This window comes from Canis aureus, chromosome 31 (assembly GCF_053574225.1).
Source record: "Canis aureus isolate CA01 chromosome 31, VMU_Caureus_v.1.0, whole genome shotgun sequence".
Taxonomy (NCBI): Eukaryota; Metazoa; Chordata; class Mammalia; order Carnivora; family Canidae; genus Canis; species Canis aureus.
The window spans coordinates 45,293,430-45,312,291 of NC_135641.1; the positions used below are offsets into that span (position 1 = coordinate 45,293,430).

At 38.0% G+C, this 18,862-nt stretch overlaps 1 protein-coding gene across 12 annotated transcripts in view; it reads right to left on the reverse strand.

The window, feature by feature from the left end:
- TBL1XR1 (TBL1X/Y related 1) overlaps positions 1-18,862 on the reverse strand; it is a 166,420-nt gene that overhangs the window by 50,385 nt on the left and 97,173 nt on the right. For 2 of the 12 annotated variants that reach the window (XM_077880396.1, XM_077880387.1), the window contains one exon: positions 17,316-17,432. The exons of the other annotated variants lie outside the window; for them this stretch is intronic. In XM_077880396.1, coding sequence (XP_077736522.1) covers positions 17,316-17,352 — 37 coding nt within the window. In that variant the 5' untranslated portion in view covers positions 17,353-17,432. Of the gene's footprint in view, positions 1-17,315; positions 17,433-18,862 lie in introns of those variants that run through there. 12 annotated transcript variants of the gene reach the window in all.

Below are 18,862 nucleotides of genomic sequence, written 5' to 3' on the forward strand. Positions count from 1 at the left end.
CGGTGCGGACTTAAACTTGCCACACACATAAAAGAGAAGTGGCTTGTACAGATGTCTTCTAACATCCCTTTAAAATATGAAACTACCTGACTGAAGGAGGGACTCAATAAATACATGAATGATTAAAAAAATTATAGCCATGGTATACTGACAGAGAAATGAAGAGGACAAGAAATTTAAACAGTAAGGGAACAGAAAAGAAAAGGCCATTTTTAAGCAGATGTTTAAGTAATCTGTACACCCACAATGTAGGGTTTGAACATACAACCCTGATATCCAGTCTCACACCCTACTGACTGATCTAAGCCAGGCACCCCAACAGGCCATATTTTTGATACATCTCTTTCAATTTTTGAGCAGTAATCAGTCATAGGACTTAAGGCAAATCACTGTCAGTCTGAGAAAGAAAAGCCTAGAAATGAAAGTCAGGTATGAAAATGAAAATCAGGAAGATAGTCCTCTCCCACTTGCAAGAAAAGCTCTGAGTTTTTTTGAATGGTAAAGAGTATAAAAAGGGTATCAAAATTTTTTGATTAAAACTTACTATTCTAGCTTTGGAACAGATACGCAATAAGGACATGAAAGACTGGAATATAGCTAAACTTTAAAAGGACAATCACATGAACGGATGGAAATTTTGCTTAAAACTGAGATATTAATGGCAAATAAAGAGAAGAAGGTACTAGGTATAATGCATTCAGAATTATAAATAAATACTATGTATAATATTTATGAAACAGTTTATTGGACAAGAACTAAGCTATTCTTTGGTTCTTAAAAGGTGGGGGGAGGACTAAGTAGACAAACCAAGACTACTGAGTCCTAAGTGAATCAAAACAAGTGTCCATGGACTGGCTATATTTGGTAAATTATCTGGAAGAACAAAAATAAAAATGTGCAGAAGATTATTCTCTTAGCAAAAATGTATTTAGATTAATAGCACATGTTCAAGTATGGGGGGGGGCGGAAATGAGACCAATATTCATCCCAATAGGCAGTAAATGCTTATTCAAGTGAAGACAACTTAAACCAAGTTTAATACTCAGGTAACAGACTGTACACACCTGTCGTGTACAAACACACACCCCCCAGAAGCCACCTACCAGTAAACCTGGGAAGACAAAAGGCAAAAGGAAATGGGAATAGAAATTGACGACAGACATGAATTGAGGTAGGCTTTGAAGTTTTCCTGAAAACTGGGGGAAATCCACCATGAAAGTGTCTGAGGTCAATTCACAGGGTGAAAGAAAACAGCTGGCAGTACTGTCCTGTAAGATCTTTTTTTTTTTTTTTTTTTTTTAAACCAACCAACCAAACAAACAAACAAAAAAACCCACATAGGAACGAATCAAGTACCTCACTCCATAACCACAGTGAGGCCGGGCAGTGTCCACCCTTTGTAGGTACTTGACCCAGTCAGGCTACAGACTAACTGCAGAGACAGAGTTTTAGTACCATCTTATTAAAAAATATTTCTTTCCATTTCATTATAAATGTACTTCAATGCTAATGCTGTTCAAAGTGCTCTAAACTAAAAATCAGATTTGTTTTCTTTGTCCTGACCATAACAAAGTTTGAAGTTTGATTGGCTTTTTATTTAGTAATACAAATTAAATTTCAAAGTGAGGTTCCCAGGGTTCCCAGGACTTAAGGGGTCCACAGGCCAAAATGATTTTTAAAGTACTAACACATTACTTGCCTTTTTCACAGAACTGACTTACACACTGAGGTTACAAAGCAATAATGGATAAAACTGCTCACACCCTAATGCAAATCAAGACAGTTACATCTTACTTTATTAGCGGTCTTTATATTCTTCACTATCATGCACTCAAGAAAAAAAAAAATCCTTCACTGAAGAATTTCCATGAAAGCAGCAAAATGCTTAATTTTATTAAAATTTTACCTCTCAAATGTTTAATATCCTGTATAGCAAAATTAAATACACATAAAGCACTTCTGCTGCATACGAAAACGATGGTTGTCTCAAAGAAAAGCGCTGTGCAATTATTTGAATTGCAAGCTGAACTAGCTACTTTTTTCATGGAACACCATTTTTACTTCAAAGAACAACTCACAAAGTATGGCTTTTCAGACCGAGAATTTGGCAGACATTTTCTTGCAAATAAACAAAGTGAAACTGTCACTTTAAAGAAAACAACTAGCAATATTTGTTGGCAAGAATAAAACCTAAGCTTTTAAGAGAAAATTAGAATTTGGAAAATTTATCAGCCACCATGAGCTTAAGAGCTTCCCAATATTCAAAACTTTGATGAAATCAGGGGTGATGTTAACAACTGTGACTATTTATACTGCATAATGAACATATGGAAGGTCTACACAACTCAGTAAACAAATATCTTCACAAAGACCAGCACAAAATCACGCATGAGGAAACAATCTCTTCTAAGTTCAAGAGAGACCAGTGGATTTTAATGTAATAATACAAAAAATCTGTGGATACAATTTCAGATCTTGCACTGCAACTAATCATTAAACTATGCACTTGAGATTTGGTAGTATCAAAGAAAATATTCAAATTCATTTGAAAAATAAAATTTCATTTTGATTTGAAAATGTATATAGCAATTACACATCACTGTAAGGTCAGATTTTTTTTTTTTTCCTAGATTTCAACTATAACAACATATCCCAACATGTGACTGCAGAGGCAAGTATGTAAGCCAGGGATTAACGGAAACTTGCAAAAACGTAGATGAATGTCATTCTTCTCATAAAAAGTTTTTGGAAATTCTTGGAAAATACTTATTTTTCATAAAACATGTTGTTTGTGTTAACATGTTATAAGTGGGTTTGTTAGGTTAAAATGCATTAGTAACATAAAATTTCATAGTTTTAACTTCTAGTGCAGCAAACACTGACAGCTGTAACACATAAACAAAAGTTCTTTGGAGTCATTAATACAACTAAACTTAAATGAAGAATGTATACCTGCTAGTATAAAAATGGATCCTTTTTTGGCAATATTAGTGGTAATCTTTTTGGAAAAAAGACCTTTTAAGCCATGAATATTGTTCAGACTGTAACATGACGTAAACCTTCTTTGATGTTGGAATACACATAGGTATCCAGCAAATCTACACCTAATGAACAAAAAAGGTACTTAAGAAGCCATAAACGCCCTCATGCAAAAGTTCTACCTTTGCTAAAACATATGGAATCTACTAAATAAAATATGGAGGAGTAAAACGTACACATTTTCTGAGACTACACTTCTGTAATGAAACTGGTCTGTTTTATAGCCTTTATTTCCCAAAAGAAATACATTCAAGACTGTAGTAATGGCAGCCTCCATATACATGGAAACAAATCATGTAAAACTTTGGCACTTACAGAACCCTTCCAATCATATACTTAATCTGTTAGCAACACAAGAAATAAAGAGGTGGCTAGCTGAGCAAAAATGTGAAATTCCTTACGGCCAGATTTCCAGTTTATACCTGGTACAATTTCCACACACCTGTTCCTCTGCATTCTGAGTACACAAAAGAAAAAAAAACAAAAACAAAACAGGAAATGTAGGGAAGAGAGGAAATCTAGGGAGCAGAGACACATCTATGTTTGATAATGGCAAATAAGGAGTCCACACTCTGTTACTCTGAACTGTATCAATAATTACTGTGAATACATTGAAAGAAATTCAAAGCCTAAGATCATAGAGCTTCCCTTCTTTTTGAAGTCTTTGTAACACATGCCACAGTTACCCTTTTGCCAGGTGGAGAAACCCAGACCTAGGCAGGTTAGGTAAAACAGCTCACTCTGAAATCTCCTCTCATCTCTTTGTCCTAGACTGGTCCCTCTGCTGAGCACACCAATACTTACCACTACTCGACCAACGACTCTCTCTGCTGGACAACTTCTTCCGCCTTCCCCTGAGCCCCACCTCTGACCCCTACACTCTAAAACCAACTGAGCCATTGCCCTCCTCAAACAGCATGTACTCTAGGTTTTCTATGTTAATTCTTCAACCCTCACCACCAACAAATACATTTTATCACTTGAAGCCAGGTAGATGACAAGCTTTACAATCTGACATAACAAAATGTTAATGAATAATAATGGCTTAATGCTCTGCTTTCCAAGGACTTATATACAGCAAAAGCATAAATATGTCTCCTTAATTCAAGTTTCTCAAATTTGAATAATATATATCAAGTGACTTCGAAAAGAAAAAAAAATGTACTTATCAATTCCATGGTGTTTGATGTCTAATGTCAACTACAGTTTTACGAAGTGGCCAATTCAGATGATGTACAATGTGCTGTTTAAGTCCCCCCCTTACCCAAGGGGGATGCATTCTAAGACCCCTCGTGGATGCCTGAAACAGCAAAGAACCCTATAGAGACTCTGCTTTCCCCATGCCTACATACTTATGATCGAGTCTAACTAAATCAAGCACAGTAAAGAATGAACTAATAATAAAATAGAACAATTCTAACCATATGCTATACTAAGAGCTACGTCAATGCAGTCTCTCTCTCTCCCCCCCCCCCCCACAAATACCTTACTGCAGCATTCTCCCCCTTTCTTCTAGCCATGATGTGAGATGATCAAATGTCTATGCGATGAGATGAAGTTAAGCGAGTGACACATTGTGACACAGTGTGAGGCTACCATAGACCTTCTGACAACACTCAGAAGGACCATGTGGCTTCTGGACCACGGATGACCACAGGTAACTGAAACCATGGAAACAGAAACTAAAGAAATACAGAAATAAAGAGGAGACTACTATATTATTTTTAGGCTAGTACATGGCCAAACAAAAGACAAAAAACCTTGGTAATTGAAAATTTCCCACAAAGAAATTACTAACCTACAATATATCCACAGATGTTCAATCTTATTTACTTTGACTGAACAGTGTGAAATAAGTGATATAAAGTGGGAGACACAAAAACAAAAAAGCAGTGTTTGAGAAGGAGGATGATTTCATGTCCTTCAATTTATCATTCCTAATACAATCTTGTAGAAGAATGGTCAATAATTATTTGGATACTTCATGAAATCCAAGTCTATCTGCATACAAATAAGTAGTTTTTCATTTATCTGCAACTTGTGTAATACTAATATAGTTCAACTTTCAAATACAGACGTGCAGGACTTAGAAATTCCTAAAATTTGGTTTTAATACAAGTAGATATAGCAACTTTACAAATACTCTTTTATATATAAAGATGAATATAATCACATGTCTAGCCAGGCTGGCAAGAACAAAGAATAAAATATACCCATTTAAAAATAATCATAATAGACCAAGGCACAAATGCGTTTAGCAGGGGATGGGGGGGTGAAGGGGAGCAAATCACCTTCAGGCTAATAAAAGCTAAATGAACACAAAACTGTATGTGTAGGGAGGGCTGGGGGAACATCTGAGCTACAAGGTTCCCTGCTGTTCTTCAAAATGCTGTACATTAAGCTATATGGGGAGCTTTGAACAATCCTGACACCCATGTCACATTAACACTAATGATACCAGAATTTCTAGAGGGGGGAGCCAGATACTAGTTTTTTTGTTTGTTTGTTTTTTGTTTTTTTAAAGATTCTCAGGTAAATACAATGCATAGCAAAGTCTGGGAACCTCCTAATGACCCAACGGAAAGCATTCTGATAATCTGACAACTGTGGTAACTTAAGAGAAAGAGCTCTCTAAATCACAAAGTTCTTTTCAAAATCCTTACGTCCTCTGTACTAGTTTCCTAGAGCTGCCATCACAAAGCACCACAAACTAGATGCCTTAAAACAGGAAAGTGTCTCATCTCTGGAGGCTGAAGTCTGAAGTGCAGCTGATGGCAGGGCTAGGCTCCCACCAAAGCCTTTGGGAGGGGGACTCGTCTTTGCCTCCTCCAGCTTCTGGGACCCCTAAGAGTTCCTTGGTTTGTGGCAACATATCCCCAGACTCTGCCTCCGTCTCCACAGGGCTCTCTTCCCTCTGTCTCTGTGTCTTCATGTGGCATTTTTCACTGTGTCCAAACCTCCTCCTTAGACAGACGCCAGTCACGCTGGAATAGGACCCTCCCCAACGGCTTGGGCTCAATTACATCTGCAAAGACCTTGTTTCCATATAAGGTCACAGCCACACGTACCAGGTTGTGTTACAAATTCTGCATATCTTTTGGGGAACATAATTCAATCCATCACACCTAACTTTTAAAACCCTAACGCATCAACTACAAAACTTACTGCTCTCCGGCTAAATGCAGAACTCCAGCTCCGAGACCACAAACTCCAGCATGCTGCACCTTTTCAGGACTTGAAGGCACAACAGATGTGAAGGTCCTCTACACACAGGACTCATCTCCTTGTATCCCCTTGGCAGCTAGACGACTCCATAATTAAACAGTAAAGATTAAAAAAATAAACTACCCTCAAGCTAGTTTCTTCTTACCCTGGCTGCCAAACTTCTATTTCAAGACACTCTTTCAAGCGAAGTCCAAAATGCTTTCGTCTGGCAATACAGTCCTGTCCAGCACAACAACCTACAGTTATAGCTCATATTCCTTCCCACACTCTTACAGTCAGGCCTCACTGCACTGTCAACTGTCACTGTATTAGCTTTCGATATTGGAATCTACACGAAAAGCATACATACATTCTGGTCATTCAGATGACCAAATGTTATTTCTACATATTTGGCCTTCGTTTCAGGTTCCTGACTCACAGCTCCCCGAATCCTTGGAACTTCACAAGTGTGGAGAGTGACAAAGGTGTTTCGTTATGTTGATGAGGTGACTTTGGGACCACACCTAAGGTGGGGGCTGGCTGCCAGGAGAACCACCCTTGTGATTAGAGGGTTGGGACTTCTCAGTTCCACACCTCCCCAGTTCTGGGGAAGGGAGGGGGCCTGGAACTTGAATCAGTCACCAATAATTTGATTGTGTCCGTGCCATGAGGCTTTCTTCATAAGAACCCAACAGGACAGAGATCCGAGAACTTCCAGGCGGGTGAACACACGGAGGCTGGGGGAGCAGGGCACGCGCAGAGAGGCCACAGAAGCTCCGTGCACCTGCCCCACGTGCTGCCCCGTGTGTTTCTCCACGTGGCCGTCCCTAAGTTATAACCTTTCATACTAACCAGTGATCGAGTATGTAAAACGTTTTGAGTTCTACGTGCTGCTCTAGCAAATTAATGCAACCCAAAGAAGACGCCACAGAAACCCCTGATCTACTAAAGCCTGTTGGGCAGGAGCACAGGTGACGTCCTGAGGGAGCAGGGGCAAATCTTTCAGGACTGAACCCTTAACCTGCGGTATGCCCTACTGGTGACTGAGGATCATTTGTTGGTGAAGAGGGAAACACCACCCCGCATTAAAAACTGAGTCTCAGGACATCAACAAAAGAGCCTTCCATTAACAAAGCACCACAAACTAGGCGACTTACAACAAAAATGTATTGCCTCATAGTTCTGGAACCCAGAGGTGCAAAACCAGGGCGTTGGCAGGACAATGCCCCTGAAGGTGCGAAGGAAGGGTGTGTTCCTGGCCTTCCTCTGAGCTTCCTTGGCTTACGGATGCATCGCCCCAGCCACCCACCATGTCTCCCTATGACTCTTCACACTGGTTTCCCTCTGTGTCTGTGTTCAAATGTCATTTATAAGGACACCAGTCATACTGGAGTTTGGACCTCAGCGTGAATTTTGGATGACACAATTCAAGCCCTAACAGTCATTAAGCTAAGAAAGCCCAGAACTAGTAAACACAGATGGCATCATTTCACCCCTCCAGAAGTGTAGATGGCAGGTGCAGGGAAGGGAAAGGTCAATGAAAGCTTTTCTCCCTGACCTTCAGGTATCAGTTATCTCCTTAGCATGCCCGTCATAGATGATCCCTTTAAAACAGAATTCAAAACAATGCTAATTATGGTGACTAGGATGGCATCAACACACAGGGACCAATTTAAGTGACGCTTTGTGGGTGACTGTATTACTGTTCGAGGTCAAATCCCTCTTCTCTTTTCCTACAATTGAGTTATTCATCCCACCCCAACAACTTGGAAGGTGGCCACGTGACGTGCTTTGGCCAGTGGAAGCTGAGCAGATGTGGTCCGTGCCCCTCCCAGGCACAGCTTCAAAGGAATCGGCCAGCCTCTGGCTCTTTTCTCTCGCCGGAGGGAGCGCGCCCTATACACTGAGCCTGCTCCAAGAGCCTGATCCCCAGGTGAGAAGAAACACAACGAAGGCATGGCCAACATGATCTACATTTAAGATACACAGAAATTAAATATGTTTAAAACTAATGAAGTCATTTGTAGTCATATAGAAAACTAATATACTTTAAAGCAATATTTTGACGGCATATATCCCTAAGGGGCGAAAGAACCCTAAGGGGCAAAAGAACTGCAAAGAAGCTTTAACTGCTTTCAGTAGTCTTTAAACCAAAATTTTCAGAAAGGAAAAAATATATACAAATATAGAAGCAGTAAAAATTGCTTTGTCTCCTCTTCATGATACAGTACTGTACAAGCTGGCTACATGTGGAGGACGGACGGCAATATGCCAGGGAGTTTACGAAGTGAGAAGCTGAATGTGTCACATTATTCTAGAGAACAATTTTTCTTGATGGCAAATAAGTTTGATCATTTTACTTTTATTACAAAACTCCTATTTGTTGGAACTGAATACAAAAAACTACAATGATTCTAATGTTTATAATACACTGATATTTTTTCAGTAAATTCACACTATACAAATCCAGCTTTAAAACCCTATAATTTTACATATGAATTAAAATATAACTAGGAACTCATGATTTGTTTTTCTTACTAAAAATATACATTTCCCAGTCCTAAAAAGGCCTACAAGCAGTTAACAGCAACCTTGTTTTTTTAAAAAAACGATTTTATTTACTTATTCATGATAGACATAAGGGGAGGGGGGCAGGGACACAGGCAGAGGGAGATGCAGGCTCCATGCCGGGAGCCCAAATCAGGACTCGATCCCGGGACCCCAGTATCACGACCTGGGCCGAAGGCAGGCGCTAAACCGCTGAGCCACCCAGGGATCTCCTAACAGCAACCTTGTGGTTGGCCAACTTCTGGGCTACAGCAGGAAGCCTGAAACATCTCGTCGGGCAAAAAAAGCAACGAGACTACCAAAGACCACTCATGTCTAGGGAGACAGAAACACAGTGAATTAAATCATCTCAAAAAGAGATTATAAAAATTAAAAATAAAATCCACATCACTGGTCACCTTGACATATTACAAGAGTACCACCAATTCATTACTCTAAAAATTGACAACTATAACATTCAGGCACATACCCTCCCTTTCCCACGCAAGTTGTATTTCAGAATATCACAATACTGGATTAGGATCAGTCATTTACAGAATTCCAGCCAATCAATGCAAAAACAATGGTATAATTAGAAAATAATCATTTCCTATCCCTAAGAAAATAATGAATCTAAGCAACAATCATGAATGGTGCCAAGTCCACCAGGGAAAACTCTGTGCAACGGTGTCATGGGTAGATTGGGCTAACAACTGAACCAACTACTCAATATCAACATCACTAGAAGTGAGATAACCAGGGTGTGATGCAAATGGAAGAAAAAAAGAAGACTTCATGATCAAAATATTAAAGGTGAATTTAATCAGGCCTCTAACTACCACTTTATGGAAATACAGGGCAACGGTGAAATATGTTAGCAATACCACAAGGATGCACAGCCAAATTCAGAATATAGGAAATTCAACAAATGAATCACTTTCTTACACCGAAAAGTGTTAGAGACCTAAATTTAGCCAACCAACAGCAGTATGTCGACCTTATTTGGATTCTGATTAAAACTAACCATCTGAAAAGGTCATTTGGGAGACAAAAAATTTAATTCCCTTCCAGTTTCTCGTAAGGCTTATATCTTTTGTGGACCACTGTAATACATGAAGCCTAACCTTTTCTCTATATTAACGGGAAAGGTAGGGACAACTGTAACGACGACGGCAGCGTACAGAGACAATATGATGACTGTCATTTCATACCCAACCTGTAGCCTAGTAGTCTTCTAATCCTTACTTTGTTTAAAGATTAAGATCCTCATTTGAAATCTAAAGTCCTGGGCTAGACTCTGTTCTGGAAGTAGCTCCAGAGAAGATGAGCTTGCGTTCATGTAGACATAATGCAAGGTAGATGCAAACCTTCTTCCTTCAACATGACGCAAACATATACTAGGTGCTCAAGTAAGTAGTTTTAAAGAAACAAAACTCTAAGGCCGAGCAACGCGAGTGAGTGTTTTTCTTCTTTGCTCGCAATATCACCTCTTTTTTAGAGAGGAAAAGCATTTAGAGAGAAAAGAGGAACCTCTTTACACTCATGGACATCAACTTCAAAATCAGTTCGATTTACTCCAAAATATCAAGAAATTAGTAGTAAAGCTTTCTTATTAGAACAGCAAAATCCCTTGATTACCACATGGTAATTAAGCTTTGTTTTTAATCTCAATTATGTAACTAATCCTCCATTTTTTCCCCCTACAGAATTTTCTTGCACAGTTCTCTAAAACAAATGAAAGGAGAAAGAAATACTCTTCTGGGCGGCTGGGTGGCTCACTCAGTTAAGCGACGGCCTCAGCTCAAGCCCAGGGTGGCGCCCAGGGCCGGGCGCCCTGCTCAGCGGGGAGTCAGCTTCTCCCTCTGCCCCCCACACCCAGGGGTGCGCTCTCCTGCATGCCCACACGTGAGCTTGTCACTCGCACTTCTCTCTCCTCTCAAATACATTTAAAAAGAAAAAAAAAAAAAAAAAGCAAAGACATATTCTTTAAAAAATATATGAAGTTCTGCTTGGGCCATGGACCTCAAGAACTTCTGACCTCAATTAAAATACCTAATGTTATATAATAAGAGTCACTGTTATAGTAAGAATGTTACATATAAAATAGTGAAATGAATATACATTAAATTAGAAACAGTAAGCATCTGAATCACTGCTGTACAAGGAAAGTAATGTAACACTGTGTGCCAACTATACAATTAAAAAAAAAAAAGAAAGCATTTCAATTGAGTTATATGCATTTTTAAGACTAAAACTGTTCCCCAAGTTACACCTATTTTCACTCTACTACAAGGTGTCTCAGCCTTTTATAGATGCTCTACATACCTAAAAGCTCAAAATATAAATTACAATAAGTATAATACAAATCAGAAGGGAAGTAGTATTTTTGGGGGCGGGGGGGTCTGCTGATATAAAATTAACTGCTGATAGAACCTATCAGAATCACAGAATTTAGAGAAGGGAATGAGAGAATTTTTTCCTTGCTCTTACAGGCTGCCCAAATTAAAATCTCAAAAGAATTACTTGTAAATAATCATTGTCTTCTTTAAAAACACAAAAACAAAAACAAAACCCTGATTTAAAGAACTGAAAGGGATGGCTAGGGCACTAGGTATGAACATAATAGAAACCTGAATCCACTGAAATAGTGCCTATGCAAAATAGAGATTAATACAAAGCATCTGCTATCATTTCCAAACCTTCTATGGAGATTTGGGTTAGGTGAAGTCAAGAAGATGAAACAAAGGAAGACCTCCACTCATCTATTCTGTGTCTCCTTACCTGATCAGATTCAATGGATTATCTTATAAAAATCTACTCATGGCCAGCAGGTAGGAGTATGAAATTATTTCCCTTTCATCTGGTTCTACATTTAAAAAGCATACTGTGCTGAAACTCAAGACTGTTAAAAACTGGGCAGCCTGGGGGGTGCGGTTTAGCGCCGCCTTCGGCCAAGGGCCTGATCCTGGGGACCCGGGATCGAGTCCCATTTCGGGCTCCCTGGATGGAGCCTGCTTCTCCCTCTGCCTGTGTCTCTGCCTCTCTCTCTCTCTCTCTCTCTCTCTCTCTGTATCTCATGAATAAGTAAATAAAATCTTAAAAAAAAAAAGACTGTTAGAAACTAAAAGAATGTTCCCTCTTTCCCATTATGTAGTGGAAATGGGTTCACCCTTTTTTTGGGGGGTCCCTGCTTATATTATTAGTGATAAAGGCCTTTCAGGGCAATGCTTAAAAACAAAAGTAGTCAGAAATAACAGCAATAAATGAAAGCATTCGTTTCAAAATTAATTTATTTTGTTTATATAGATCACTACTCTAAAGAAAAAATACACACCAGATCATCCAATGTGTGGTAGAGGTGACATTTTTTAAACACTGGTGACTCAACAAATAGTCCATGAATGCCAACTTAACGCTCATTTAAAAAAAAAAAAAATTTCAAGCTACATGACAGCAGATACTTGATCCTTGTTATTCACTACTATACTTGTGCCTGGAATAGAGCCTGATTCACAAAAGGCACTCAATTATTACTTGTTGCAAACAGTGAATAAAGCTTTCTTTCTACTAGTCAGTAGTATTTTAAAAGACGAGAAAGATAATCTTCAATGACAACCATTCAATGTTTCTTCTCATCCATTCCCAATTTGGTCTCCCTTACCTGCACAATTTCGATAACTTGTATCTCCATTTCTTTTTGGCCAAACACTGAATATGAAAAAGGAAAAAGGCCCTCCACACTCATCTCTAGCCCACAGTGGTCCTTGCTTACTATGGTTTATCAAATTCACCCATGGCAACTTTTTCAAAGTAATGTCATAAACATCACGATAACCCTGAAAAGTCTTAAGTTTCAGCAAGTCAGAGGTACAGCTCAGGCATGTATATTTTAACAAGTTTCTCAGGTCATGCAAACCATGACTTGTGCATCAAGCCACAAAATTAAAAAACTTCACTATCTTTATCTCAAACCTGTCACACACTTTTACTGTAAACTCCTTAAATCTTTGATCTACTCAGTTTCTAACTGAACAGGTTTTCCATGGTCATCTCAAATTACTCATACTTCTCAGTATCCTAATCTATCATCATACCTCCTGGACCATATCTATTCTCCTTCCCTTTTGGTGCAAATCTACTGATCTGACACTTCACAAGTGCTATAATCCTGACATTGAGCTCAAATAGTCTTGCCAATTCCCACTCAAGCCCTGTCACTTATGTAAACCCCAAACCATAATGGTAGCTAACAACATTTTGCCTCTCTGAGCCACTTGGCAATCATTTTACTGTATCTTGAACTTCCTTATCAAATTTTCTATCAGGGATTATAAAAGAATTTTAACTTCCCTCAAAGAGCCCATCTCACCAAACGCCCCTCAATCTCAGGTGACTCATTTCTTTGGTAAAAGTTACCAGTACTTCCTTGACTTTCTGTTTACACCAAAATCTTTATCTTTATTCATCCTATTACTTTATGCTAATTTTCTGAAGAAGCAGTAAAACAAGATACAAGAGAGAAAAACTGTATCCTGGAATCTGTTGGGTCTCGTATGACATACTACCATATACGACCATATCATTAGCAAAATTACTAGCCTTTCCTTAGGGAATTTAATGCAGAGGCGAACAAAAACAATAGCTTTTTTCTGCCCCAATAATAAGCACCTATAAATACAGACAAGAAAATAGATATTCCATTTACAAAAGCAAAAAGACTACTAAATATTTACCAAATTTACACAACTAAACATAGTATTCTATTGAAAGACACAAAGATCTTGTGAGCAAAGGAAAAGGATGAATCATTATATACTGATGTTGCAACAAGTGACTGCCCAACTGAAAGGAAATAAAGTAGGCACATGTGTTTTACCATAGAAAAAATAAATACCAGCTAGATTTAGTAACCGGATATTTTTAAAGAAATGTGTGTATGCATGTACATATACACACATATTTCACATACGTATCTTAACAAAATACTGAGGCTACACGTCCAATCCAGAAAGGAGAAAAAAATCTTCTTAACCAAGACTAGAAACTCAAAAACTATACAAGAAAAGACAGCTATACCTGAGTCCATAAAGATTTACTAGCTTACCAAGGAAACACACATCAATGTGACAAGGAGGAGTGAAATCACACTCACTAAAATGGGTAAATATTTAAAAGATCTAGAAGGCCTATTTCAGACAGAAAAGTGGGGAAAAGTTATTTCCCTATATTTCAAGTAGAGATGCGAAGAAATCTTTTGAAAAACAATCTGTCAACCTCTATTGCAAGTAAAAATATTAGACTGAGTAAGAAGAATGACTTTGTTATTAAAATGGTCAGTCAACAAATACAAGTCCCCTACAACTTAGAAATAAAACATGAAGTTGCTAGGGACATGTATTTTAAGAACATTGCTTTTTAGTGGCATAAATAAATAAATAAATAAAGTGAATGTCCATTAAAAGAGGAGCACCAAAACAAGATTGTGGTATATTCATAATACCGTATAATATACAATCATTAAAAATAATAAACTATTGGGGGAGGGAAAAACTGTGATTATTTACCTTTATACTCTTGTGTAAAAAGGTAAATAATCACATTTACACACGTAAGTATAATGTATAAAACAAAAGAAATTTTGTTAGAGTTCTACTTTTGACCTTTTTTTTTTTTTTTTTTTTTTTTACTTTTGACCTTTTGAACTTAAAACCCTTTTATTACTAATCACCATGGAATCCAATGGGTCTTCATACTCCCTGATTTCCACTCCCGGCCATTTTTCAACACTTAACAAGAGAATCAGAACAGTCTTTGACCTTCTAACCGTTGGCTTTCCGACTGGGCCGTCTCCCCCGCTTTCACTAGTTGCTCTTCCTGCCCTAACGTGTGTGCGTACAGGCAACCTCTCTTCAGCCCTCCGACCCTGTCTGCTCTCCCACTGAGGACCTCAGCCTCTCGGAAGGATCAGGGGACCACCATCGCCCCTGCCGTGTGCCACCCCACACAGCCCGGTCCTTCCCACTCTAGGAGAGGAATCCAATTCCAGCTGACCAATGCTCGCATCTATTGATACGCCTTTTCGGAATCTCATCATTCAGTATCATCTGAGGTGATTTATGTCCTACCTATACTCTCCAATCTGTTTCTCCTTTTGCCCAGAAGTATCACTGATTCTACCGCTCACCACACTTGAAACCTGGCCGTGACCTCCTCTCACCCTCACCCGCACCCTTACAGTCTATCCCCTCCCAGCGCACAGCTCCACCCTCAGCCAGGCCCTTCTTTCTGCGACACCTGCCATCTCCATTACTACAACAGCCCAGGGTCTCCTAGGCTCTTCCTATTATCTTCTGACACCGAGGTATAAAATGTAACTGATTATATTGTACACATTAGTGTATATATTCACAGCCCCTTCGTAACAGATTAGCCAGGCACTTAGGTTTCCCATTCTAGGATCTCGAGGCATCTAGCCATCCACTATCCCTTGAATGTACTCTACTCCAGGTGCCTACAATCAGGTGCATCATTCTAAAACCCCTGCGTTTTATTTAGCTCTTTGTCCCAACTACAAGTGCTGAAATCCTTCTGTTCTTCAAATGTCATCTCCTTAAGCCTATTCAGATACCAACGTCACAAGTGTTTTGTTGTTGTTTTCTTACTCTTCTGAAAACTGCAGTAGCAAAAGATTATTAGACTAGAAATCAGAATGTTGATGTCTGCTTTCAAATGCTACTGCTTTTGAAGTTTGGACATTAAATCAAGCTCCTGAGCCCAGTTTCTTGTTCTGTAAAATAGGAATAAAATTAATCCACACACCTCACAGGTAGGTAGGAATGTATGAAAAACCAATTATAATTTAAGTGCTAATGCTGTCATCATATCACCTCTTACTACTCCTATTTGTTTTTCCAACTACAAATTGAAAATATTTAAAAGATAGTCTATATACATCTAACACCCAACACAGAGTGGCCATTCAAATGCATTTTTTTAAAAAAACTTCGTGTCATAAAATATGGCACTCAAATCCTAGCATGAAAAATATAATCCACTCACACTTACTTATGTGTTGATAAAAAAATATCCACAACCCTTCTTCCCACAGATATGTTTTCAGGAAAACTATTGCCACAAGACATTTCTGGACCTCTGAATCAGTCCACCTGAAACCCAATTATCTGGCAGGTGGTTGGGTAGGGACCATTTAAAATGGCTGATAAATAGTTAAATAGTCAAGGAATTCCAAAAACTTTACAATATATAATATGGAAGTGATGTAAAGTATCTGTGTGAGGTGAATGTGATGATGGTGCTATGCTGTCCAATCCAAAAAATTTATCCAGCATTCATAGTTGAGCATTAGTGTTTTAGTTTACCTTAAAACTGTAAATGTTGACATCATGGTTGTTTTGGTGACGCAAGACAACAGATTTAAAAAGTGAATATACAAGAGAAATATGTTAATTTTCATTAAGCTAAAAGACTGTTTTTTTCGACTCTTGCACAAAAGCAAAAGTAATGATGGACAGTGTTCATAAAAATCCAAAATAAAACGGAAAGGGAAGTGGAAAGGATACTTTGTTCCTATAGAAACCTGTAAATCATAAACTATGAGAACCTGAAAGTCCTTGAGTTACCCTTGAAAACCATGTTATAGGGGCCCCTGAGTGGCTCAGTGGTCGAGGGTCTGCATTCGGCTCAGGGCGTGATCCTGAACTTCCAGGATCCAGTCCCACATCAGGCTCCCTGCAGGGAGCCTGCTTCTCCCTCTGCCTGTGTCTCTGTCTCTCTCATGAATAAATAAAATCTTTAAAAAAAAAGAAAGAAAGAAAAAGAAAACCATGTTATATCTTAAACCATGTAGTGTGCCTTACACCAGAGAACAAGAAAGCTACCTAAAATTAGCAGAGTCTTGTCTAAAGTACATAAATGCCAACTTGAACAGATAACTCAATAGGCAAAAAATGGGAGAACCTGAACATCAATACAAAAAATAACTCAAAAATCTAAAATGCATATATGCTTATTTAAATCCATGAGCTCACAGGATAAGCCACTGTTACCACAATTATGTCACACTATTAGCTAATATTTCTTGGCATTTTATTATTTCACAAAAAACTGCTCTCCTAACTAGTATCACATGTGCTCTTAGATGTCATATCCACACTCTTGTACATACTTCTAATTCATTCTTTTAAATCTAAATTTAAAACTCTACAAAATCATCTTGCCATAAATTTTAACCGACTACTGCTATAGTGCCTGGTAAAGCTACAGTGGCTTTCTTACTACTGTAAGAAGCCCTACTAAGAGTTTAACCCTTATAAATAATGGTTTGGATGCCAAGTACAAATAGCAACAAAATACAGTTATACAAGTAACTAGGCTGTATTATGGATTGAGAGAGGTGTGCATAAAAACGGAAAGAATGAGTGACACAGGAATGATGAACAGCAGTTGGTGAGAGTAGCAAATCACTTTGTGTTCTTATTTAAAAAAAAAAGAAAAAAAAAGCTCACCCTGTAGGTGCTGTTGCTGAGTTCCATAAACAAACATCAAGCAGCATGACGTAATATAGAGTCCTGGACTGGGTGTGAGGGGACCTCTGTTTCTAGTCCAGGGCCTCAGTTCCTCATCTGTAAAATGAGGATGCTGAGTTAGATATCTGAGAGGGCTCCTCTAGTTTTCACACTGAGGAAGTCTATGGACAAATTCCAGAAGAAGCAATAAAATGCAGGATTTTTGTCAACAGTGAAGTTTAACTGTTAGCATTAGAAACAAAAGGTGGGAATGGAGATAAAAATGATATTCATGAAATTTTGAATTCAAAAAGCAATTACTTTATAATTTTTAACTGCTAGAAAAGTTTTTATAATATACCATATTTAGCAGCATTATCATCTAAATGAGATTAGTAACGAGTGACCAGATTATGACCTGAAAAACCCTGTTCACCTCTGGCTGGCCAGGCTGCCCAAGTAAATCTAGAAAACGGCACAGAAACACCTTTGGGCTAATGATGACATGAAGTGATAAAGGGTCTCATAAGTTTCCCTAATTAAGTAACGGAACAAAAAGTAAAATGACAAGAAAAATGATTAGAGTCCCTTAAACAATTATTTAATTTTAATATGCAATAAAATAATCATGCTTGTGATATCCTTATTTGTTAATCAGTATATTTTTCCTATGCATATAAGTTTTTTTTTTTTCCTGGTTAGTTCTCAAAATAGAACCTCGCTTATCCTCTTGGCAAAGCTAACTGAAATAAACAATTCTTTTCCCAATGACACTTAGAAACATTCAAAAAGTGTCTAAGTTCTCTACACTGAAAGAAATCCAGCAGAAGCTGGATAGAACAGAAGAAAGGCGCTGGTGTTTCCAAAAAAAATGGTGGTTTTGTAACCCCAATTACCTAAATGACATTAATTGCCTGGTCCAAGTAATAGAAAGGACCTAATAAACCAAATTCTACATTTTAAGTTCGTGTATCAGCTGACATTCTACTATTTCTTCCTTTCTTTCTTTCTTTCTTGCTTATGCTGATGCTACAGTTCTTACCCTGGCAGTCTTAAAACTTCTGGGATATGGAACCAACAAACATCTCTACAATCAAGAATCTGTCAAAAATCTATTCTCTTAAAGAATGTAATCTGTATATTTTAAAGGACGTAAAGATACAATGAAACATTCAGTGAAAAAAAAAAACTTGTTTTTTAAAGCTTGTTTTATGCAAATTACCTAAAATGATTATAAAATCATTTGGCATACAAGCAATTCCATTAATTATTCATTTGAGTATTTCACCTTGGCAATATATTGCCTAGTAAGTTATTCAGAATCGTTAATAAAATTTCTCTCTGGTTGGTAGAAACAAAGGCAAAAATAAAGCAGTCTTGATGGTAATGAAATTTGTTCTTGGCTAGTCTCAAAACGGTTGTGATATCCATGTGTCTTTGAGATTAAAAAAATCTGTGAAACAAAATTTTCCTTTACAATGAATTTACTTTCCATTTTAATTTAGGTATTTTGATTTACAATCCTAATGAGCTGATTAAAATAACCT